Source organism: Elephantulus edwardii, unplaced genomic scaffold, assembly GCF_000299155.1.
Source record: "Elephantulus edwardii isolate Elephantulus edwardi_28Jun2011 unplaced genomic scaffold, EleEdw1.0 scaffold00070, whole genome shotgun sequence".
In the NCBI taxonomy this organism is placed as follows: domain Eukaryota; kingdom Metazoa; phylum Chordata; class Mammalia; order Macroscelidea; family Macroscelididae; genus Elephantulus; species Elephantulus edwardii.
In genome coordinates this window covers 2,565,573-2,590,244 of record NW_006399820.1, presented here as the reverse complement: position 1 = coordinate 2,590,244, position 24,672 = coordinate 2,565,573, and the positions used below count along the sequence as shown (strand labels likewise).

General features: G+C 39.8%; 1 protein-coding gene across 3 annotated transcripts in view; it reads right to left on the bottom strand.

Moving 5' to 3' along the window:
* The window catches only part of FAM65B (family with sequence similarity 65, member B), an 87,084-nt gene that overhangs the window by 59,650 nt on the left and 2,762 nt on the right, over positions 1-24,672 (bottom strand). For all 3 annotated transcript variants that reach the window (XM_006888645.1, XM_006888646.1, XM_006888647.1), the window contains exons 4-7: positions 20,914-20,937; positions 19,440-19,493; positions 13,124-13,273; positions 3,875-3,938 (exon numbers count right to left, since the gene is read on the bottom strand). In XM_006888645.1, the coding sequence (XP_006888707.1) occupies positions 3,875-3,938; positions 13,124-13,273; positions 19,440-19,493; positions 20,914-20,937 (292 nt within the window). The remainder of the gene's footprint in view (positions 1-3,874; positions 3,939-13,123; positions 13,274-19,439; positions 19,494-20,913; positions 20,938-24,672) is intronic.

The following is a 24,672-nucleotide window of genomic DNA, read 5'->3' as shown; positions in this document are numbered from 1 at the left end:
TCATAAGAAAATCATGGAAATTTATTTGAAAAAAAAAAAGATTCATTAAAAATACTCTGGAGCACTGTCCTATTCTGACCCATATGGGGTGGCCACCTAGTTGGTCCCAGGATAACTGGCTGGTCTGGCCTCAGATATAACTGCTACATAGTGCCACTGGATACAGCAGAATGAAACAAGGCCTGATCCTGTACCATCTCACACAGAGGTGGCTGTTGTTATGTACCACTGAGTTGGAATTGACTCAGAGCTGACCTTCCAGCTGGTTTTCAGAAGCTGTAAAAGACATGTGAGGAGACTCCCCATCTTTCTCCTGTGAAACAGCTGGTGGATTTAAACTGTGTGCCTCTGGGTTGACAGCATAACTCCTTTCCCACTAGGCCACCAGAGCACCCTTCCCACAGAAGAGGACCTCAAAATGAAGAGAGGTGACCAAAAAGAAATAGAAAAAAGTACAGGTGGCCCAAATCTTAGTACTGAAAAAAAGCTATGACTGAAGAAACATCAGAATAACAGGTAGATTCTCTAACAGATCTGTGGGAGAGAATACTGTCCTTTGGAAGCTTAGGGCTGAGGCAGTTATTATTCCAGGTACACTCACCCAGGAAGATCTCACGTCTGTAGAGAACTCCTGCCTGAAAAAATCTCCCTTCTGCATTAGATGACTCATTCTAAAATGAAGCTTTCCTGTTGAGTGCTTCTCAAAAAAAAAAAAAAAAAAAGCCTGCCTCCATTTAGTCCCTTAACTGCATAAAGTAGACAAAAGCGTGATTAAGTCCCCATTAGCCACCCAGGATGAAGCTACCAAGAAATTTTAGCGAGAATAAAGAAACACACCTCGGCCCTCTTAGCTGTGGCTGAAAATGTCAGTTGTTGTTTTTGTTGTTGTTATGTGCCACCAAGTTGCCTGTGACTCATAGCAACCCTACATAGAACGGCCCTAAACCCTGCTCTATCCTGTAACAATCTTATTGTCTCTGACACACTTATCCCCATTACCCCAGTCACTGAATCAATCCATCTCATCAAGGATCTTCCTCTCCTGCACTGTCCCTCCACCCTCCCAAGCATGACGTCCCTCTCCAAGGACTGATCCTGTGTTGCAACATGTCCAAAGTATGTAGAGCCAGAAGAAAAACGGGCCTGCTATGAAAGCTGATAGTCCCACCTGGCCACCAAGCTGTGTGAATCTCTATGAATCTGATAACAGACAAGTGATGTTCCACTTCCTAACACCAGTGCTCCTTGTTCTGAAGATGCTGTGATACAAAGGATCACAGAATCAGAACTTTCTGGAATAGCTGCCTGCAATGCACTAGGAAGAAGACAGAAAAAGACATAGTCCTCCTGGAATTAACAGGAAGAAAAGACAATTTGGTGAGTAATCTAGAGAAAACTGAGAGACAATTGACAGTTCAAGTCAGGTCACAGACAAGACAAGAGATAAGTCCATTTTGGAGAGATTTGGTTTAACAATGGTTTCTGCAATAAGTCAATGGTAGGGAAAAAAATAGGTAGAGATTTGCTTTATATTTAAATGAGATCTAAGAGATATATCTGTGACTGAAGACTTGCATGTTGCTAAAATGCAAAATAAGATTCAGCAGAGCTTCCTGACTGAGACAGAGTGATGTTGAGTTTATTGTTCAAAATGGTTCCCCTAGCCATTTCCTGACTTTGCCATGTGGATGAACAGGAACATGTGAACAGGGCATGTTAACCAATCCACAAGAGGACTGGCTAGATTTGCCAATCCACAATGGGATTGGGTAGTCTCACCATTAAACTGAGCTGACCCAGCAGCACAATGAGAGAACCTCACCACTAGCAAAGAAGCAGCAAGGAAATGCAATGTATCCTTCAGACCAGAGATTCTTGTACCAGCCAGTCCAGGGTGTATGGGAGCAGCAGCCATAGCGGCCACAACAAAGAACCAGAGGTCTGAAGTGAGACAGATTGGGCCTTGGGATTGCTACCTCACAGGGAACCAGAGCTAAGAGCCTTTGCCCAAGTTTGTTGGAGGACTGGGTGGGGGCAACGGGAGGGAAGAGGCATAACTGACTTTAACTCTGGCCTAAAGCTGGAAGGCTCAAGGCTGAGATGTCTGTGCAAGTATTTTAAATGCTGTCCTGACTATATTCTGCTAGAGAATTGATGCCTTTGAGCTGTGGTGCTGGAGAAGAGTGTTGCATATACCATGGACTGCTAGGAGAACAAAAAGGTTAGTCTTGGAGAGGGTGAAGCCAGAATGCTCCTTGGAGTCAAGGATTCTGAAGCTTCGTCTGACATACTTTGGGCATGTTGCAAGGAGGGACTGGTCCTTGGAGAGGGACATCATGTTTGGGAGAGTGGAGGGGCAGCGAAGGAGAGGAAGACCTTCGATGAGATGGATCGATTCTGTGAGTGGAGTGGTGGGAATGAATGAGTTTGAGATGGCGAGGTTGGCACAGGATAGAACGGCATTTAGGGCTCTCGCACATAGGGGTTGCTATGAGTCACAAACGACTCGATGGCACATAACAACAACAGCAACAATCTGAATTATAGCCTTTTGACTGCACTAATATGGTTCTTTGTGATCTGTGAGCCATTGCATCAGATTTTGGACCCAGCAGAGCAGTAAGATTGGTGTTGGGGTGAGTAGAATGAGGTGTAAAAACATGGGACAGACATGTCTGATCTCATGGAGATTGATTCTGTGTTGCTGAAGGAGACAGTTCCTGTTTGTGAAGTTGGTAAAAGTCAGATATGGCCATCCCCACAGCTCTTGCTCTTTTTAGAGACTAGGAAGCTACATCTGTAGACTTACTTTTTAATCACTCCCTCACTCCTTGCCACTGAGCCAAAATTGACTCATAGCTGTTGGACCTTATAAATTGCATGGAAGGAGGTTGCTCCTCTTTTTTTCTGAGCTATTGCTGGTTGAATTGAACTATCAGAGAAGAACTGTCTTTGAGTGAGCAGTGCAACTCCCTATGGGCCGCCAGATCAGTGTAAACCCATGGATCTTAATGGTCTGCTCGTCAATTGATCTGGGAGATGGTGTAATGTTTCATTGCTGTGCGCAGGGATATGATTACTTGGATCTGAATCTACACCAGCTAACCACCACAACAATCAGAAGTATATTCAGCAGCAATCCTAATGATTGGATCCTGATTCAAACAAACCAAAGAAAGCATTCCTGAGATAACTAGAGACATTTTATATATGAGTTAGGTTAATAACAAAGGCATATTAATTTTTTTAGATGTGATAAAGTGAGAATGTTGACATTGTAGTTACATAAGGAAATGTGCCCATTCTCTAGGAGATGCAAACCGATTTGTACAATGGGGACTGAGGTACCTAGGCTTTACTTCCAACTAAACCATGAAAGGAAGCTGTGAAGGAGTTGCCCTAGCCTGTTGCATCACTAAACAAAAGGCTGCACAAATCCACCTGTGACTCTGAGGGAGAAAGATGGGCAGTCTCCTCCCATTAACATTCACAGCCTCAGAAACTCACTGAAGGCTTGCTGTGAGTCAGAATCAACTTGATGAAAGTGAGGCTTTCCTGTAGTTTGGTTGTGGAGGGGAAAATAAAATATGAAAACAGATATAGCAAACATGGCAACATCTCGCTAAGTTTCACATCTAGGCAGTGGGTTGATGGGGCTCAATATAGTCTTCTCTTCCTTTTTGCATGTCTGTAAATTTGTAATAATAAGCATTTCTTAAGGGCGCTTCAAGATGAGAAGGATCTGGAGCATTAATAAACAAGCAGACAGGTTAAGAGTGGGTGGCTTTGTGTATTTCCAAGGAATATAAGAATAGTATGCACTTAGGGAGCTCTGTGAAGGGGCACCCTACTCTCAGAACAGGAAAAAGAATACCTTTCATCTTGATGGAGAATTCCCCCAGCAGACTCTCCAGCTCTGCTTCAATGGTGCACATGTTCTGTGAAGACAATGAGACCAAGTTAGAATGCCCTTTCTTTCTCAAGTAGTTCAAAGCACAATAACGTCTTGGAAAAAAATATTGTCTGACATTCTGGACAACTACAGCAAGTATTTACATGTTGGACTTGCATTATTCATCCCTGACTATAAAATATTTCTGTCAAAATGTTCAAGCTGACTGAATCTAAGAGAGTCTCTCTCAAGGAGTAAAGAGCATTTAAATGAATTAATGCAATTACAACATGAACTGATAGATCCAGAAAATGGACTGTTTAGTCAGAACAGGCCTGGACTCAAACTTCTACCATTTTGTTCAGCAGTCAAGCACTAAGCTACTGTGCCATGAAGGTTCCTTACACAAAGGCAATAAGGTGGAAAAAAGATTAAAGAGATAACAAGCAAACACAACATAGTGCCCTGATTGCATCCTGATTTGAAAATCAGGTCGCAAGTGAAAAAAAGGGGAAACAAAACAAAATAAACCATTGCCTTCTAGTCAATTCAGACTCATGGTAACCCAGGTGTTATTACAAAGCACACTCAGCCCTGAGGTTTTCCGGCCTGTAGTCTTTACGGAAGCAGCTTGCTCAGCCTTTTCTTCAGGGTGTTACTGGGTGGTTTTGAACTGCCAGCCACAATTTGAGTCCTTAAAAAAATCACCAAACCCACTGCCTTCCAGTCAATGTCAGCTCAGGATGACCCTCCCATGTATTTCCAAGGGTGTAAATCTTAATGGAAGGAGACTGCCCAATTTTCTCCCTCTGAGCCCCTTGTAGATATAAGCCAACACCATTAGGCTGGCAGTTGAACACATAATGCACCTATTCCTCACTTAACAACTGCATCACCAACACCTTAGTTGGTGCAAAACATCAGTACCACTAACGGAGCTTCAGTAAGCCAAAATAGCTAAAAAGACAGTACTGGACCAAGTAAGAGCAACTAGGATATTAGATAATTCTATAGAATTAGTATTAATTCTACTTGTTGTGCTCATGGTAGGCAGTTATTAAGGAGATACAAAGATTGCATAGACTAGTGTTGAGATCAGGACTAAATATTTAGCCACAATGTCATGACTTGTTATTATCAAATGGCCTATTCCTGGGAGAAAGAGACAGAACTGAAAGGAAGGAATGAAATAGGAATGAAAGAAGAAGCATGATTTTAAAATTTTTCTACAGATTAGAAATTTTTCAAAAGAAAGACAGTGGGACCGAATTTTTTCATAACCAAAACATACAAGCAGAGTTTTGCTCTAGTAGGAGCTACAACAACACCCTGACAGTGGTTCCTGGGTCTCATTTCACTTGAAAACAGAGGAAACAGGAAAAGCAGGACTGACACATCTGTGCCTGTGGTTCTGTTCTTAACTACTGCTGCTGCCTCAGTTCCTCAGCTTGTGAGCAGCTACACAGAGCGGCCAGAGTTAGAAATCAAAAGGGAAAGTTTTGTGGCCTAGACCTTCCCCAGACGGGCCCCTTCGTAAGTAGGCCAGCATAAGCTTTAAAAAAAAAAAAAAAAATATATATATATATATATATATAAATGTATTGTGTTAAAATGTATATAAAAACATTTGCCATTCTGATAATATTTTAGGTAGTATTAAGTATATACCTACTTTTCATTTATTGACTATCTCATTATTTAACATTCTGTAAAACATTAAGTATTTATATTTACTAAATATTAAGTAAATACATACCTACAATATTAAAATATCTATTATCTGACTTTGGGGAAGCTGAGCCAACTCTCTCCAAACTTTGCTCCCTCCTTGCTGTAGAGGGCACTGTCTGCTGTGCAGAGCCAATCTCCTCATCTGTGGCTATGTCCTCCGGATGAATGAGAAGGCAGCAGTGGGTGCCAGGTACTCCAGGTAGCCTAGGCCCGCAAGGAGGAACCAGTCCTTGAAGAGGGATGTCATTCTTGGGAGGGTGGAGGGACAGCGCAGGAGAGGAAGACCTTTATGAAATGGACTGATTCAGTGACTGGAGTAATGGGGGTGGGTGTGTTGGAGACAGTGAGATTGGCACAGGATAGAGCAGGGTTTAGGGCTGTTGTGCTTAGAGTCACTATGAGTCATAGGTGACTCAATGGCAGACAACAGCAACAACAACAATAGCCTAGACTTTTTTAGCTCAAAACTGCTATGAGGTGGGAAGGGAATAAAGGAAAAGGCATTGCGGGAGGTGCTAAACTGGCAGATGGAGCCTCTGCCTTGCTGGGGCTGGGGTGGTTGTCTTACAGGGAGCCCCAAGCATTGATGACACACCAGGCCTAAAAGGTAGAATAGGGTTTAGGTTCCTGAGACAAGGCTTGCCGAAATGCCAGATGCAAGTGGAACCTGGAGGCAGCTCTAAGAGATAAGCGCCGACCCAATCCAGAAAGTGGTTAAGCCTTGTGCCCTCAGTCACACAGCCCAGCTTTATTCAGTTTCATTACCTTCAAGCCTCTCCAAAGAGCAATAATCCGTAACTGGACTTATCACAATGATGAGCACACTGGTAAGCGTTAACTCATTATTTCTATGATCATATTTCCTAAATTTGGAAAAAAGCTGACAAATAGGTAGTAGGAAAAGAGTAAACTATTTCTCTTTTTTTTGCATAGCGACCAGGACTTTGGGATCTAACCATGTTGCCAAGTGAGGAGTGGGTATATTCAACACATTGGGCTTCCATCACCACTATCTTTTTCCAAATACTTTTCATCTCCCTGACCACAAATTTATTACCTCTTAAATAATAACTCCCCATTTCTCTTTCCCCAAACCCTAAACCACTATAAGCCATTAAAAACTTTTACTTTTATGTACATTTGCCTACCCACGTATTTCACATAAGTTGTATTGTTGTGTACTCATGTATTTCAAATAAGTGAGGTCATACAATATTTGTCTTTTTGTATCCAATTTTACTCAGCATGTTTTCAAGTTTCACCCATGTGATGTCATGTGTTAGAACTTCATTTCTCTTTATGACTGAGTAATACTCTGCTGTGTGGTTATACCTTTTTGTGCTTATCTGTCCATCTGTTGATGGTCACTTGTTTCTACCTTCTGGTCAATGACTGACAATGCTTTCAGGTTTTTTGGGAACATATCTAGGGGTGTAACTGCTACAAAAGCTTCTTTCCTTTTTTTTTTTTTACTTTATTTATTTACTCTATTTACAAATCAAATCAATTTTTCATTCTCATTTATATACATTTTATAACATAATTAACAATACTAATTAATTATAATGTCTGATTATTTTATTGTATATTGCCTTTCCCATCACAAAGATCTATTTATTAATTGTTCCTCCCCTTTCTCTCCCTTCCTTTCCTTAGTAACTATCCAAGAAAGATGCTGTATATAAAATTTTCCTTAGTTTTTTATAATAGTTGTATTTTATAATACTTGACCATTTTTGACTGACCTTTGTCACTCAGCATATTTTCTCTAGATTCACTCATGTTATGTAGTATCTATAAAATTCTTTATTTTTCTTTAGTGTTGAGTAATATTCCATTGTGTCAATGAACCATAGTTTCTTTAGTCATTCATCCTTGGGTAGACACTTAGGTTGTCCCCATCTCTTTGCTACTGTAAATGATGCTTCAATAAACATGGTGGACATATGTCAGTTCATGTTCTAGATCTTTTTTCTTTAGGATATGTATATAGTAGTGATGTATGTCTAGTAGAGGGGTTGCTGGGTCAAAGAAATAGTATTTCTATTCCCAGCTTTCTATAGAAGCATCAGATTGCTTTCCACAGTGTACTATTTTACATTCCCACCAGCAATATAAGAGAGTTCCAATCTCGCCACATCTTTGCCAACATTTATTGTTTTCTGACTTATTGAACTATGCTACTGTTACTACAGTGAGATTATTTTGAGATCTACTTCTTTTGAGACATTTTTCTGCTCTTGCTAAGAATATACACGGCAAAACATATATCAATTCAACTGATTTGACATATGTAATTTAGCAACATTACTTACATTCTTCAAGTTGTCCTCTCCTTTTGTTTACATTAAATCACTGCCCTATCTATTCTTTCAAGTTGCTATTGTCAGTTGGGTCTCATATAGATCTTAAACGAACACTATGCTCAGGACAGATATTCTTCACTAACTAAGTCAAACCACTGTTTAAGAATACTTCAGAATATTTTTTTAAGAAAAAAGTTTTATTAGCAAAAATATGTCTTCGAGAGAGATTAGAAAAGATACTTTTCAGAAGGAGAGAGAGACTCGCTGAGATGGGTCCATCTCTGGTGTGAAGGATTAAAGGAAATCTTTCAGGAGTAACTTTGATTCAAGGTTTAAAGACTACCTTAGGCAACACTTTCAGGAGTTCATCAGAAGATATGATTCTTTTTAAATATATTAACTTTAGTACTTATTTTAGAATAATTTGTGGGATTTGAGTAGAAGTATACATACAGAGTAAGTTGTTTTATCATCCAATAATTTACACACATTTTGTCTGACGACATTATAATACCCACAATATAATTCTGTAGTTCTGCTAGGGAGAAGGCCAGTTTGCATAAGAGAATATGCAAAGACAATGCTGGACATCATACATTGATTGGTATAGGATATAAAAGCTTGTGAGTGGTGATCTAAGAGATTCTTCCTTGTGATTCTCATGTCTATCAATCCTTCCATTCTACCACTTTCTAAGCTTAATCTATTGCTGCCACCTCTGTTATATTTAGCAGCAACCTCCATTCCAGTCTCCTGGTGGCATCTGCAGGATTCTGTTCCTTACGGCCAGCCTCCACCAAAGCTGTGGTCGTGTAGGTAGAGTTGGTGGTGGTCGTGGCTCTGATTAATGCTTAGCCAATTAATTCAGTAAGTTAGAAGGTTTTAGAAGCCATTTGAACTTTGTTTTCTGGTAAACTTGCAAGATGTTAACATTTTTATCAAGCTGGGGAAAATGTTCTTAGATCTGAGCTGCATGCAGCCTAGAAACTTTGGAAGCACAGTTCCAGTACTGAAAACCAATGAAGACAGATACAAAATCACTTGATGACACAGCTTATGAAGCTACAGAAATTAAAGGAGCCTGGGTGGGTTGGTAGGTTGTGTGTTGCTCTGCTGAAAGAAAGACTGGTGGTTTAAATCTATGAGTTTAGAAAGCTAGTCAGTCTGTTTTCATTAAGATTTGCAGCTTTGCTGCATCACTAGGGACAAGATTATACAATCATCGTAATCTAAACAAAATGCCAGGAGGAAATGAGTAGCTTGGTCATAGGATCTCAGGACTACAGTCTAAGCGATATTAAGGCCAATTTGCATAACAGAGTTCACAACGACAATGCTGTACATTATACATTGATTGGTATAGGATATAAAAGCTTGTGAGTGATCCTCTAAGGTGCAACCACTGATTCCTTTCTGTCTGGCTCAAAGAAGAGTGAAGAAAATCAAAGATGCTCTTAATTGCATGGAAACAATCTATAGCACAACAGATCTCATGACTCTCCACTTGCACAGTGCTGAGACCAGAAGAAATAGATGGTGCCCGGCTAACACTGCTAACAGCTTTGAAAGGGTTAACACTGGAGGGTCCTGGATCAAGTAGAGAATGAACGTGGAGCAAAACTCAAAATCACAATAATGTCCTGGATTACTGGTCTAAGAGAGGCTTGACAAAGTGGCCTATAGTGGCCCTTTCAACCTAGAATTAAACTCAACCGTGTGCAACAACCAAACAATAGGCAGGTCTAGCAGGTGAACAATACAATCATGGAGGCACTACATCCTTAGATCTATCAATCACACAAGGTAATAACGGCATTCTTTGTCTAAGAAGAAAGCTCTGAAGAAAGGAAAGAGGAAGTGAAATAAGAACTACAGGTAGGGACAGGGAAGAAGGATGATACAAATCACAATAAAAAGTCCAAGGCAAAAAGGGCAAACCTTTAATCAATACCATATACCCTTTGGAAGTTTACTTTGAGTCAAAACTGACCTCACAGCAATGAGTTCCTTCTATTTTTTTCCTCCCCCAGCCTCCATCCCACAGATTTTTTATGAGTAAAGTGTAATTCTGTGCCCTGGCCCTCAGCCAATGGTGGCTACATCTGAAAAGTGCTGGGTCAGGCCACTTTGAAATGTTGATTATGTACTGTGAACCAGAACGAGTTACTGTTGACTTGACTCCAACTCATGACAATCCCCTGTATGTCAGAGCACAACTATGCTGTTTGGGGTTTTCAATCACTGATTAGATTGTTACGGCTTTCTTCAAGGACGCCTTGGAGTAGAACAGAACTGCCACCCTTTTAGTTAGCAGTTGACGGCTTCACTGTTTGCACTATGGCAGTCACTATAATTAGAAGCTGATCCAATTTCAGAGAAAGCTAGAAATGAAGCCTCATGAACTAGGACTTCTTTTAGGCCAGAGATTCCCAACTTGAGGGTCCACAAACTTGGATAGTAGGGGAGGAAGATGAGGATCACATCTTTATTTTCCCCTAAATAAACATTAGCATCTTATGAGTATAGAGAATAAGCCATACCAATATTAGCAGTACTGAGATTTTGTCACTGATGAACACCATGTACTTCAGGTTCTTTGTTACAGATTCCTTGAAAAGTTGATTATATATGTTTTACTACTTGGACACTTCAGATCTAGCGATACAGTGCATTTGTATGATGAGTTGCTAAACAAAAGGTCAGTAGTTCAAGTCTACCAACTGCTCTAAGGAAAAAGGATGGGCAGTCTCTTTCTGATGGAGGAATTCAACATTGGTAATGGATTAGACCCACAAGTCAAATTCAGTTCTTTGACCTAATCAACATTTAGGAAGGTCTGGTGACCTAGTGGTAAGAAGCCAGACTGCAATCCCAAGGGTATGCAGTTCAACTCTACCAGCTGCTTCATGGGATAAGGATGGGCAATCTCCTCCCATGAGATCTACTGCCTCTGAAAACCCACTGGAGTCAGCTCTGATTTGATGGCACACAACCACAACTAAAACTAAAAAACTCTTTGTCATAAAGGTTATAAATTACATGGGAGAAGATGCCCATTTTTCTCCCTCAGAGTTGCCAGTGGATTCGAACTTTGAGAGAGATTTTGCCTTTGGATTAGCAGCCCATCTCCCTACAGACTCTGCCACTAGAGCTCTTCTAATTTCATAGGTTAAGAAACAACAACAAATTCCTCATCTCTGATTTTTAATAACATTTTGAAAACCACATTGACAACATTGAAATAACTGTATTTCAATATAATTTATTTCCCTTGAATGAACATATATTCTATGTATTTATAAAACACTATTTTGAAAGGGGGAGAAGTTAGGATAAGAAGTCCTGTTTCAGGTCATGAGAGGGGATGTTATAGATCTAATTATACCTCCCACCCCTAAATATATGTGCCATAGTACATTACTTGTTGAGCTGCTAACTAAAAGGTGAGCAGTTCAAATCTACCAGCGACTCTGCGAGAAAAAGATGGGCATTCTCCTTCTGCCAATATGTAGAACCTCAGAAACCTGATGGAGGGTTAGTTGCTGAGAGTTAAAATCACAGTAAGTTTGGCTTGATTGTGATTATACCTGTAATTACAGTATAATTTTGGAATAGCTTTTCTTTATATTTATTAGTAAGTATTAGCATAGGATGTGTCTCGAGTAAATCTCATTGGAAATTTAAAATGAGCAGGTTAAGAAGCAAACAGCAAAACTGTAGAGATGGGTAAGACAGAGAGATAGATGTTACGCCACGTGAAGATCACCAAGGAACCAAGAAATACAAGCTAAACAGACAAGGACCTTTGCCCAAAGCTGACAGAGAAAACCTTCCCTTAGAGCCATTGCCCTGAATTTGGACTTCTTGGCTGCCAATGCAAAGTTACACGGTTTGAATCCACTAGCTGCTCCAAGGGAGAAAAATGGGCAATCTCCTCCCATGAGATTTACTGTCTCTGAAAAGGTCAGGGCCACTGAAGGGCCAGGGGTGGGTTAATTCTGACACAACAGTACACAACAACAACAAAAGCGGTGAAAAATGCATTTCTATTTGTTAAAGATACCAGTGGTGGCACTAAGACAAGGATCAAATTTGACTGGGATGAGAGTCAGCCTGGGTCTGTATTTGTGACTTGATCCAAGACATCTTCCAATCCCAGGTGGGGACAGATGCTCAAACTCTGGGGACAGAGTCCCAGAGTCTCTAGGCAGATGACTTCATTCCTGAAACCTTATCACTCTACAAGACTAATGGGACAATGAGAAGTGCATCTTTAATAATTCAGGCATTTCATCAAAGATATCGGTTTTAGGTGACCTTTCATGTCGTATGTTAGAGCCCTAGAGACAGGCTCCAGGAAGGCACACTTCTGGTCACATTGCTTTATCTTGTCTCCTTGAAAAGGGAAGGACAAACTTACAATAAAAAGCCCTAGGAAGCAAGCAACCAACACCCTACTCTGACACCCAGAGAACCCAGTTTGAACTCAGAGTTTGTTCAGCTTCCCAAGGAAAAGCCAATGAGGCTGGGAGCCCTGGTGGCACAAAGGATTCACAATGGCTGCTAACCTAAAGTTAACGATTCAGACCCACTCAGCTGCACTGTGGAACAAAGACCTGGTGATCTGCTTCTGTAAAGATCACAGCTGAGAAAACTTTCCGGAGCAGCCGTACTTTGTAACACATGAGGTCACCATGAGCCTAAGCTCACTCCACTGCAGCTAACAATACTACCATCACCCACCACCGTGCAATCAGAGCAATGTGGTGTACTCCTTCATTCATTGCATATTTCAAGAAGCACTTGGAGCCTGTTTGTGCAGACCATGCAAGACAATATGGAGCACAAAGAAATAAACAATTTAACCTTTGAGGAGTCTTAAATCTTGTAGTCAAGGTAAAACAGGTAGGTGAACAAGCATGTTACCAGGCATGAGAAGATGAGTACTTGAAAGGTAATGCTAGGGGTTCTGGAACCTACATGCTCTCAGGACCAATGAGAGCCTCATGCAAAATAAGCAGCCATCCATGTCACCAGATAAGTCACTGATCAACTAAAAAAATGCAAGCGAGGCAGACAGCAACATTCCCCTCTCTAAGGAATGGAATGAAGAACATTTGCCTGGTTCTTGGCAGTCACCAACAATTCTGACTGGGCTAGGTGGGGCCTGGCACCTGACCAGGTAAGCACATACCTCTGTGTACTCTTTGTAGCTCCGGTTGATCTCAGAGAGGCTCTCACGAGCAGCTTTGCTGGCAGGGGACGTGGCAAAGGCTTGCTTCATTTTGCTGGCTCCATCCTGGAGGCGTCTTTGGATACAATAAGCTTCATAGAGTTCATCTACCTGTCAGGATCAAAACAGGAAGCACAGGGATAGAAATACTTGTCACGCTTGGAAGACGTTACATAGACCATTGTTAAGCGCTTAAGGTACTTAACATTTCTGACCTCAACAAGGAGAAGTCTGTAGAAGTGTTACCCTGTCAGACTGAGCTCAGTCATTTCCATGTTAGCCACTATGAACATCTGTTTTTAGAAAGATTCAGTTTTGATCTTTCTTTTCAAATTAGATAAAATGCAAATGTACTTAATATTGGCTGGTTGGTCTGAGACAAACATTAGGTTATAAAAAGGAAGACCGGAATGGACCTTGCATAAATGGGATCAACCCTGGAAGACTTTGGAGTTTCACACCAAAGTGCAAACTTTGGTGTAGAGTAGGCGATTATCACTTTATTTTAAGAGGAATTGTCACAAGGTGATAGTCACACATCCAGATTCAGCATTTTTTAAAAAGAACTTGATATTAAATGCACTTTTGGTTCAAATCTTGACTCAGTAATTAAAAAGGAAAGTGAGGTTACTAAGTTATTCTTAAAGTTACAATGACACAGACTTGTCAAAACTCATCAAACGGAATGGTTAGGACTTGAAATTGGCTTATTATTAATTACACCATAATTTTAAAAAAATAATTAAAGTAGTCAACATAAATCTTTTTCTTTGTTCTGTATACCTCCATATTTATGCTCCAAAACACTATTATACCCTCTGGAAAGTAATCACTTAACAAATCTAAAATGATTGTTGTTGGGTGCTAACAAAGTCAGCGCTAACTCCTTGAACCCTGTAACAAAATGAAGGCCTGCCCAATGCTGCACCACATTTATAATCTCTGCTGAACTTAAACCCATTGTTGAAATCATTGTGTCAATGAGGATCTTCTCTTCTTTAACAAACCTACTTTCCCAAGCATGGCATCTTTTTCTAGGGACTAACCCTCATAACGACATATTGAAAGTGATTCTCAATCAGCTGGGGGAAGTTTCCCCCTCAGGAAGCACACATCAATCTCTGAAGATATTTTTAGTTGTCCCAACTGCTGTGATGTTACTTGCATGTTGTTAAATATCCTCCATTGTACAAGTCAACCCCTGTAACAAACAATTACCTTAAAATATCAATCATGCTCATGTTGGGGGGGGGAAATATCTGTGCAAAAGTCATTCCTGATAATTCTTATTTCTACAGTCTATTATTTTCACCTATAAGCTCATGAAACCAACTGTGATCAATTACAGGAATTTTTCAGGCAGAAACTAAAGGAGAACCTCTCTAGGGATAAGCAGAAGCAAACACAACGTATTGTCTCTGAAAGGCAGTAACCTACTTAGGACCACTTGAAGTTTTATTTCAGCACAAATTTTGTGCCCTCAAAAAAGAGGCTTAAGGTAAAGATCCAGAAGAAGATGGTGACTGGATTTTATAGTACAAGATTCTTTTGTTGCTCTGAAGATAAATTTTTGGCTTGTCACTAAAAAGCATTACTAACACCTACTGTTGTTAGCAGCTCAGGCAATCCCATGTGGTGCACAGTAAAACTGTTCCATAGGATTGTCTTGGCTGTCACTGCTGTGGAAGTAATTCACCAGGTTTGTCTTCTGCTGAGTTAGTGGATGGGTTCGAACTGCCAAACTTTGAATTAGCAACTAATTGCAAACTACTTGTATTGCTCACACTCCTACTTTTATTCAAAATGAACTCACTGCTGTCAAGCTGGAACTCATTCATAACTGCCTGTCTCCCAAGCTGGGTTTCCAAGGTTGTAAATTACAGGAGGAGACTGTCTTTCTTCCTTGGAGCTGCTGGTGGATTTGAACTGCAGCACACTTCCCTACAGCCTACATTATCAGAGCTCCATTCTAGTATAGTTTCGTTGTTGTGAGCCATCAAGTCAACTACAATTTACAGAAAACCTATGAAAAACACATCTGAACCTGGCCTACCCTGAGCCATCCTCTGGATCTCTGCCATTCTCAAGCCCCCTGATCTGTCCTTTGTCAATTCGTATCACTGAGGGTTTTCCCTCTTTCTTTCTGATCCTTTATCCTCTAGTATCATGTCTTTTTCTAAGGACTATGCCTCCTGGCAATATGCCCATAGTATGTAAGACAAAGCTTCACTATCCTTGCTTCTAAAAAGCAACCTGGTCATGCTTCCTCCAAGACAGACTTGTTTGTTCTTTTGTAAGTTCATGGGATGTTCAGTTGTTGTTAAGTGCCGTCGAGTCGCAGGCGACTCATAGCGACCCTATGAAGGAGAGTCCTCGATGCCTGGGTGCCTTTCTTCCTCTCTCCAGGTTCATAGGGTTTCTGGAGGCAAGCTATTATGGAAGTGGATACCATTCCTCTTTCCAAGCTTGTTTTAATCGGGGCGCTCCACCCCACTCTCTGTCCACATTGGGTAGGCAACCATTAACACATTTGACACATCAGTGTCACAGTATTCAGCCTCACAGCAAACACAAGTGACCACTGGGATGTTCAGTACTCTCTTCAAAATCACATTTCAGCGGCGTGCATTCTTCTTTTGTCGTTCTTATTCATTGCAACTTTCAGATTGCAACTGAAAAGACCATAGATTGTATAAGGTACACTCTCATCTTTAAACTGGCATCCTTGTTCTTTAGCACTTTGGAGAGGTTCCTGACAGATTTCCCCAATGCAACTCTTATTAGGGTGTTAAAATTTTCATTATTGCTTTCTTTGTTATTGCTAAAGATAACAGTAATACTTAGCCTCGACTGTGAACACTGAGAGACTTAAAAGTATTCTCTTCGTTAAAGGAGTCTTTGTTGCTACTTAGTTCATCAGTTCATGATTCATTATACTCTGCTGAAAGGAGTTCTTGAATTCCAGTTACACTTAGCGTCATTATGGATTGGGCTCAAGACAATACAGTGAATAAAGTGAACAATGCAATAAAATGAGTCATATCAATTATTTGGTTATCCAGTGCATATAAAAGTTATAACTACACTATAGTATAGTTTGTTAAGTGTGCAATAACTTATGAAAAAGTATGCACTATGTTGAGAATTACTATAATATGACAGAGACACAAAATGAACATATTCTAGGGGAAAAATAGTGCTGGTACTCATGGTTGCTGAAAATCTTCAATTTGTTAAAAATGGGTGAAGAATGTGAAAAATTTGTGAAATTATGGGTGAAAGATAACAAAGCAAAGTGTAATAAAATAAAGTATGCCTATACTTGTTAGTCTTCAGGAATGATGGATTTATTTCTGATTAAAAGGTACCTAGTGGGTTGAGGGAGGAGTGCATAAAGGAACTGGGAAAGAGCCAGTGTGAAAAAGAATGTATACAAGCTTTGTAAGTAAACCAATATAAAAATAACAATTTTATTTAAGAAAAAAAAAAAGATACCTAGTGATAAAGTATTTTTGTTGTTTGGCACAAAAGATGGTTCCCAAGAGGACTGACATAAGGATGTACGGGTTGGAGGGGAGACTGAGAAAGAGGGAATAAATAAAGTATACTGCATTGAAACAGATGAGGGAGAGAACTGTTTGAAAGGGATATATGATTAGGTATTATTGTCATGACAGGGGTCCAGAATGAAGGCTGCACACTGAAGTGGACTTGGGGAAAGGGATTATATAACAATGAAAAAAATTTTCTTTTACTTTTCAAACAGAAGAGCAAACTGGGGTGGGGAGGGGTGGGCAGGGAGAAAAGTGCAATAATGAATGAATGGAAATCCAAAGTCTGTAAACTTTCATTAAAATTAATATAAAACAAAAAAAACAAAAACCTAAGCTAGATAGTGCTGATGTCCAGGCCCAGTTTGGAGACACTGTGTGACCAGGTTGGGACTGGTCTGGACATTTGACATTTTAGATGAATACTGCAGATTATTCTGATATGTGTTTTAGAAACACAGTATCAATAGCTCTTCTAATGCAGGCCCTGCTGTTTCATTCATATGATCTCTTAGGGGACTGTCTTTGAACCTTTTCCAACCCACTACTGGGCACTCAACACACTGAAATGTTACTCTTCAATGAAGATGTTGTGCTCCCTAGGCCACTCTTGATGGCAATGCTGGTTTGTGCCAAGCAAATGCCTGATTTGTGGCAACTTCATCCACAATGGAACGAAGCGATGCATGGTCCTGAACCATTTCTTTGACTGGTTGAGGATCAGACATTGTAATCCACAGGGATTACACGGACTAATTTTCTAAGTAATCTGCCAGGTCTTTCTTCCTTCCTTGTCCATCTTAAACTGGAACAACCTTTCCCTGACAGATGGGTAGTGGCTATGCATGAAGTAGATTGGTTGGAAACTGAATCCAGGTCTTCCACACAGAAAGTGAGAAGTTTACAATACATTCATATAGCTGTGAAAATTTATTCTTTGTTTCTACTGAAATGTCAATCTCTGCTAACCAGCTGGAGTTAAATTTCAGTACAGATAGAGAATATGCATCCATGTAAATCATTTGAGTAGAAAATACTACATTCATAGAAAATTGTCTGTCTTACCTGTATATCAGTAGCAGCTCTCCTCAAATAAACTTATTTCTTGATTGACTCATTCAGTGTTTACCTATATAAGATGCTTCTAACAATACCATTGGCCTTTAAAAACCACCAGGATTGTTGATCTAATATGGATTAAAAGGAGCCCTTTTGAGGTACTGCAGTATATTAAACACTGGACTGCTAATTGGGAGGACAAAAGTTCATATCTACTAGCTGCTCTTCAGAAGAAAAATTAAACAGCCTGTTTCTGTAAAGATATATGGCCTTGGAGGCCTGATGGAGCAATTCTACTGTGTCCTATAGGGCTGCTACAAATCAGAATTGACCCATCAGTACTGGGAATAAGTACAAGAGGAATAAGTACATTTGGCCTGAGAGTAATTTTATTTTCTTTTTCCCAAATGAGCGGAATACTTTGTTGAGGCTTGCCTGCCACCCTTGGTTTTATATATTAAGTTTAACAAAAAAACAAGAGCGTTATCAGATTTACCAAGTTAATAAATAAGTAGGATATAATATATACAATGCTGTGCAAACAGTTAAGCACTCAATACTAGCCAAAAGGCAGGCAGTTCAAACCCACTTGGGGGTACTTTGCAAAATGAGGCTAGTGATTTACTTTCAAAGGTCACAGTGCTGAAAATGCTATGATTTAGTTCTACTCTGTGCACAAGGGGAATCAACTCTGTATACACATGTATAAATCACAATGGAATTTAAAGTGGAAAAAGTTCTTAGAATTATCTAGATTGAGTATGTGCCCCTTCTGAGCTCTCCCAGAGTGGAGGGCCAAGGTTTACCGAGACATACGGCCAGTGAGTATATGGCAAAGGGGGCATTAGAACCTCTGGCTTCTAATGTCTAGCAAAGACACCTGCAAAACCATTCATTCTCCCACTTGGAAGAGAGACTGGTAAGTGTGGACTGGGGCAGCATAATGTGAGCAGAAATGGCTAATGGTGTGAGTTAGTTTCCCCCAAAAGAAATATTTTCTAGGCTACACTGATAATTTCTGAGAGTGTCCAGAATAAACAGAGATAGTTGCACTCCATACAAGGCTTTATTGACCATCTGTGAACTATTTGTAAGTTTCGGAAATGGATGTTAGGGATGCTACACAAAGTGCCCATCCAGGCAAACAAATTGGATGGGAAAGCACCCACAAACTACACTGTAAGAGGAAAAGCAGAAGAAACCAAGAACTTTAGAAAAATGTATGGGAGGTGTGGTATAGTACTTTGATGCACTGTGAACTACTTTTTCCTTCATGGGGAAATATCTGCGATACCAACTTCTACTCAGATCCACAGTGCAAAGCTGTGATGTCAGAGGTTTTCTAATAGGGTCCATTTGACTTAATCTTATCTCTAACCACACAACACTAAGGCTGTAAGCCCTTTGCCAAGCACAGAGCAAGCTACCCAGAAATAACTTAACGAATGTTTGCCCAACTTCAGCCCAATCAAAATGGGGCTAATCAGGCTGATCATTCGTATTGTTCCTCCATCACCTTGGGCTGTGGGAGGCTTCAATTGTTTATCTGCTTAGCAGTCAATTAAATAAGAAATTCTCCAAGGGCTAAATGCTCAACTCCAGCCAAAGGTGTATTGATCACTAACTGAAAAACAGAGGCAAAGATGACACAACAGGAATGTCATTACCTTACTAATGTGAAACTCCAGGCGTCGCATGTACCTTTCGATTGTTTTAATTTGCTGAAATTAAAAGAAGATGTTTGAAAAAGTACAGTCATTTACAGTTCAATTATTCTAGGCTAGTGCTTTAATTCCTTTATATCCCAAAGTACTAGAAAATGCTCTTTCTTATTTTCTTTCTTTGGTGCTATGTTTAGAGATTCTCACTAGCAACATGGAAAGTATTTTTTTTTTAAAAAAAAAGCTCGATAAATATTCTGAGAAAAGAACTTGAATGAATGACTGAGATCCTTGTCGTTAGCTAGCTAGGGAGGCTAGCCAAACAGAATTCACTGGCTTCCTGGCAGGCTCATATTGTCACGGAACATACTTTAAATGCTTCATCATAGCACATACTTTTGCAGGTGTAAGACAGATTCTCCTGCCTCCCCACCGTCACTTTTGTGTCTCTGAAATTGAGGTGCACTTTACGACTGCTGCCGCCCAGGAGGCAGACAGCTGTTTGTGCATGTTCAGAGATAATCATAGCTGTTAGTGAGTTTGTGTCATTTCTTCAAGTTGCATGTGTTGTTAGTACTACATGCCTTAAATGTAATTGCCCATTTAAGGGTTATGAAAAACATTATGCAATGATTCAGCAATAAAGTGTTATTGTGTACATGAACAGACATGGAAACAGAGTCACAGCAAATACAATGAGAATTTTATTGACCGCACATCTAACTAGGTCTAAATGAGTTTTGTCAATACATACAAGTTTTAAGTAAGAAAAATTTTATCAGAATTGGCTGAAATAATTTATTTTCCTTAGTAGCACATACAATAATAGAACATTTTTTAATCAATGATATCACTGATTTGATGAACTATATGAAGGGAGCTCTGGTGGCCTAGTGGCCAGAAGCTTTAATCTAAAAGGAATTTGGTTTGGGGCCACTAGCTGCTCCGTGGGAAAAGACTAGGCAATCTCCTCCCATGCGATTAACTACTTCTGAAAACCCACCAGAGTGTTAGCTATGGGTTGATTCTGACTCTATTTTATACAACACTATGATAGCTAACACTTAAAACTTTGGTAGTGTTATCTATTAGGAACCTGCACTTCTAACTTAAAGATAGTCTCTATGGTAGTTCAAATCCACCAACAGATCCAGAGAAAAAAAGATGAGCAATTTCCTCCTGTGCAATTTATAGCCTCTGAAAACTGCCGGAGGGTCAACTAAGATTTAGCAATTAGTGAGTGAGTGAGTGAAACTTATCATACTACTAATTAAAATACTGAGAAACCTGACAACCAGGTAGTTATCATTCTCCTTTAGACAAAAGAATGAAATGGTTTTTCCCCCCAGAATTAGAAGAAACTTCAGTTCTCTAAATTCTTATTATTCCTAAGAGGCTCTCTTCCTTGACTCCTGCTCAAAGGTACAGGGTTTAATTTTTCAGCAGTACCCCACCCCAACAACACAGAATGAAAACTTACCTTGTCTAGGTCATACAGCACACCCTGGAAAAAAAAGAAGAGTATCTGGTTAAAATATATTTCCCCCAAAATTGTTACTGATACAACTAGGTGGATTTAGTCTGCATCACCTGTGAGGTAATTCTGCATTATCAACCCACAACATAAAGTTTGGTTATATTCTTTAACATCCGATTTACAAGATAGTTAAAATACAGTTTAAAAATAAATGTAAAGACAAGCACATCTTACTTTACCATATTTCTCAAGAATTTGTAGTGGGAAAGATATTCTTCATGTCATTATAAATAATTAAAGAATGCATACTGACACATCTTACAGCAATGGTTTCCTTGGGGAGCTATTTCCTTTAGAAAAATTTGGAAAATAGGTGCTCTGATAAGCTCACTAGGCAGATGTTTTTGCCTCTCCATACAGAACTTGTCATCAGAAGGTGATTGCTAGGTATCACATGTCTGACCTTGTGTGGAATGCCTGCTGAGAGCCACAGGACACATTCTAAGATGTGAGGGGTGAGGTTTTGAAAATGAATATTCCTTTTGGTGAACTTTCACATTTTTTTGAAGGGAGTGTATTTTCTCTGGGACATTTAATTGAATACATTTCTGAGTCATAAGTGAGTTTAAGTCCAGATAATATTTTCTTCTTAGCAAGTATACATTGCTTTTTTGGGATAGTATTGGTTAAAGCAGGCTGCTCCTTGGAGGCAAGGATTCTGGGGCTTCGTCTGACATACTTTGGACATGTTGTAAGGAGAGACCGGTCCTTGGAGAGGGACATCATGCTTGGTAGGGTAGAGGGACGGCACAAGAGGGGAAGACCCTCTATGAGGTGGATTGATCCAGTGACTAGGGTAATCTGGATGGGTGTGTCAGAGGCAGTGTGATTGGCACAGGATAGAGCTGGGTTTAGGGCTGTTGTACATAGGATCTCTATGAGTCACAAGCGCTTCGACAGCACATAACAACAACAATTGGTTACAATAAAGGAGGTATTCCTCCTTCACCATCACTGTGAAGTGCCTCCCAATCTCTTAAGGCAAAAGAATAATTTTGAGTCATCCTAGAATGTGTAAGGGAGTGTTGGTGGATTCTTAATAAAAATTTGTGCTGCCAATCAAGGCATGTGTTTTGAATTCACCAGCTGCTACATGGAAGAAAGATGGACAATCTCCCATGTGACTGACTGCTTCTGAAAACCCACTTGAGGGTCAGCAATAGGCGTCTCAACAGCATATAACAATACAGTGTATTATTTCTGTTTTCATTTTTCCCACAGTTAGATTTGCATTGGCATTCCCTTGTTTACAGGTCCATCTCTTCTAGTCTGAGAAGGGCACTCTGTACTATAGATATCTGCTGGTGTCTACTAGGGAGCTCTGATGGCCTAGTGGTAAGACACTATGCTACAATCCCAAAGGCATGCAGTTCAAATCCACCAGTTGCTTTGCAAGAGAAAGATGGGCAATCTCCTCTCATGCAGTTTACTGATTCTGAAAATCCACCGAGGGGTCAGCTGTGGATCAGTTCTCACTCAGCAGTCAGTACAGAAAAATAACTTCTAGTAGGACACCTACTGGCATGGTACATTACTTGTTGTGCTGCTAATACAAAGGCTGCTCTGTGTGATAAAGCAGGACAAACTCCTCCTGTAAAGATTTCCAGCCTTGGAGAGCTCATGGAGTACCCTATGAGTAAGAACTAATTTGAAGGCAAGAACTCAGGTGGCATAGTGGTAACACGACAATCTGCTAACAAGGGGTCATCAGTTTGAGCCCACCTGTCGGTCCACAGGAAAAGATGGACAGATTCCTCTTCACAGCTTCAGAAACTCTCAGAACTGCTATGGGGCAGTGGGCTTGAGTGCTTAATGCCTTTTAAATTTTGTTTTTGTCATCTGACAGTATATTTGCAATTTTATTTGAGACTATACAGAGCAGAACATATGTTTTCTCTTAAATGCCAGTGAAAATATATGTATAAGACACTATCTATTTATACTCTGTTTTCAGAGTCCCTCCCAGTCCTCTCTGCCCATTGAGGTTTTAAATTTTTTCACTTGCTTTGAACTCTCTTCTCTCACATAATGAAGAATATGCAATGTTCATTTATCAAATTTCTAAAAAAAATATTGCTACCATAAAATAGGGCAGTGATTTATGTGTTAAACAAATGCCTGTTTAAATATGTAAAATTTTTCTTTCCCAAGTGTTCTTGAGGGTAGTAATATGCTTTTCATAAACTGGTTTTAAATCAAGTTCCTTGGCTGTGGCATCATTGTGTGAATAGGGATACTTATGCTCACACAAAAGCTGAGGAGACCAGGAGATGTTCTCAACAACATTATAACCACATCCTTCACTAGGACAACTTTTGGGAAACATTTAAGTGAACAAATAGGAAAAAGAGTTAAGTGCTTGGCTACTAATTAAGAAGTTGATGGTTTAAATCTACCAGGTGCTCTGTGGGAAAAAGATGCAATAATGTCCTTCTATAAAGATTATGTATTGTTGTGTACCATCGAGTTGGAGCCAACTCATAACTGACCCTCCAGCAGGTTTTCAGAGGCAGTTTAATCACATGGGAGAAGCTTGCCCATCTTCCTCCCATGGAGCAGGTGGTGGATTTGAACCACGTGCATGCAGGATTCAGTTTCTTACCACTAGGTCACCAGAGCTCCCTTCTGTAAAGATTACCTCTGGGGTAGTTTATTCCTATCTTATAGGGTGGCTATAACTCAGAATTTACTTGACAATAGTAGGTTTGGGGTTTTTTTTAACTGGTTTTGAGCCTTTGGATGGTGCAGAGTTAAGCACTCAGCTGCTAATAGAAAGGTTAGAAGTTGTGACCTCTCAAGGTGCCTCGGAAGAAAGGTCTGGTGATCAACTTTTGAGAAATCAGCCACTGAAAACACCTTGGTGCTCAGTTTTACTCTGTACCCATGAGGTTGTCATGAGCCACCCGATGGCAACTTGCTTTGTTTTGATTTTCATAGACCACTAGGGAGCAGCTTCATGGAAATCCTTCCCATTGTTCTCTAAGGGGAAACACTTACTCCTTGTTGTTGGTCAAAGGGCACCTGCAATTCACCCCATAGAGAATGCCACAGAGATTGGGGCAAGTCATAACTCCAATAGTTATTAAGTATTTTAATCTGATTCCTTTAAGAAGGACAATCTACATCTTAGTATATCTCCAAACAAAGATAATAACAACTATTAATGCCAAGCTTACCATCTTCTAAGTATATATAGACTGACTTTGGATTTTCTGATACCATTAATCATTAAGGTGCAATATTTTTTAGAAAGAAGTCATTTAAACAGAGTATACATTAGAAATACCTCTTCAATCAGGCAACAGCCCTCCAAAACTTTTTAGAACAGAGTGACTCTGCAGGCATCTTGAGTATCACAATGAATGCATTAACTAATTGGCCAAGGACTCTTCCAACATCACATGTCAGTTACTCAAGCCTCCTTTCCCTCACTGACTCAGCACGTTTGTTGTTTTTTTTTTTTTATTTAAAAAACAGAAATAAATAAAAAAATTCTGGATTTCAAATTCTGTACTATTATTATTATTTTGTAAGAATGACAACTTTCTATTTTCCTGTAAAGGAAAATATAACAATAATTAACATCTACTTGGCTAGTCACATAAAACTTGGTGGTTTGGACCCCTCAGCAGTGCTGCAGAAGAAAACCTGGCAATCTGCTTCCCCAACAATTACCGTCAAGAAAACCTAAGAGGCAGTTCT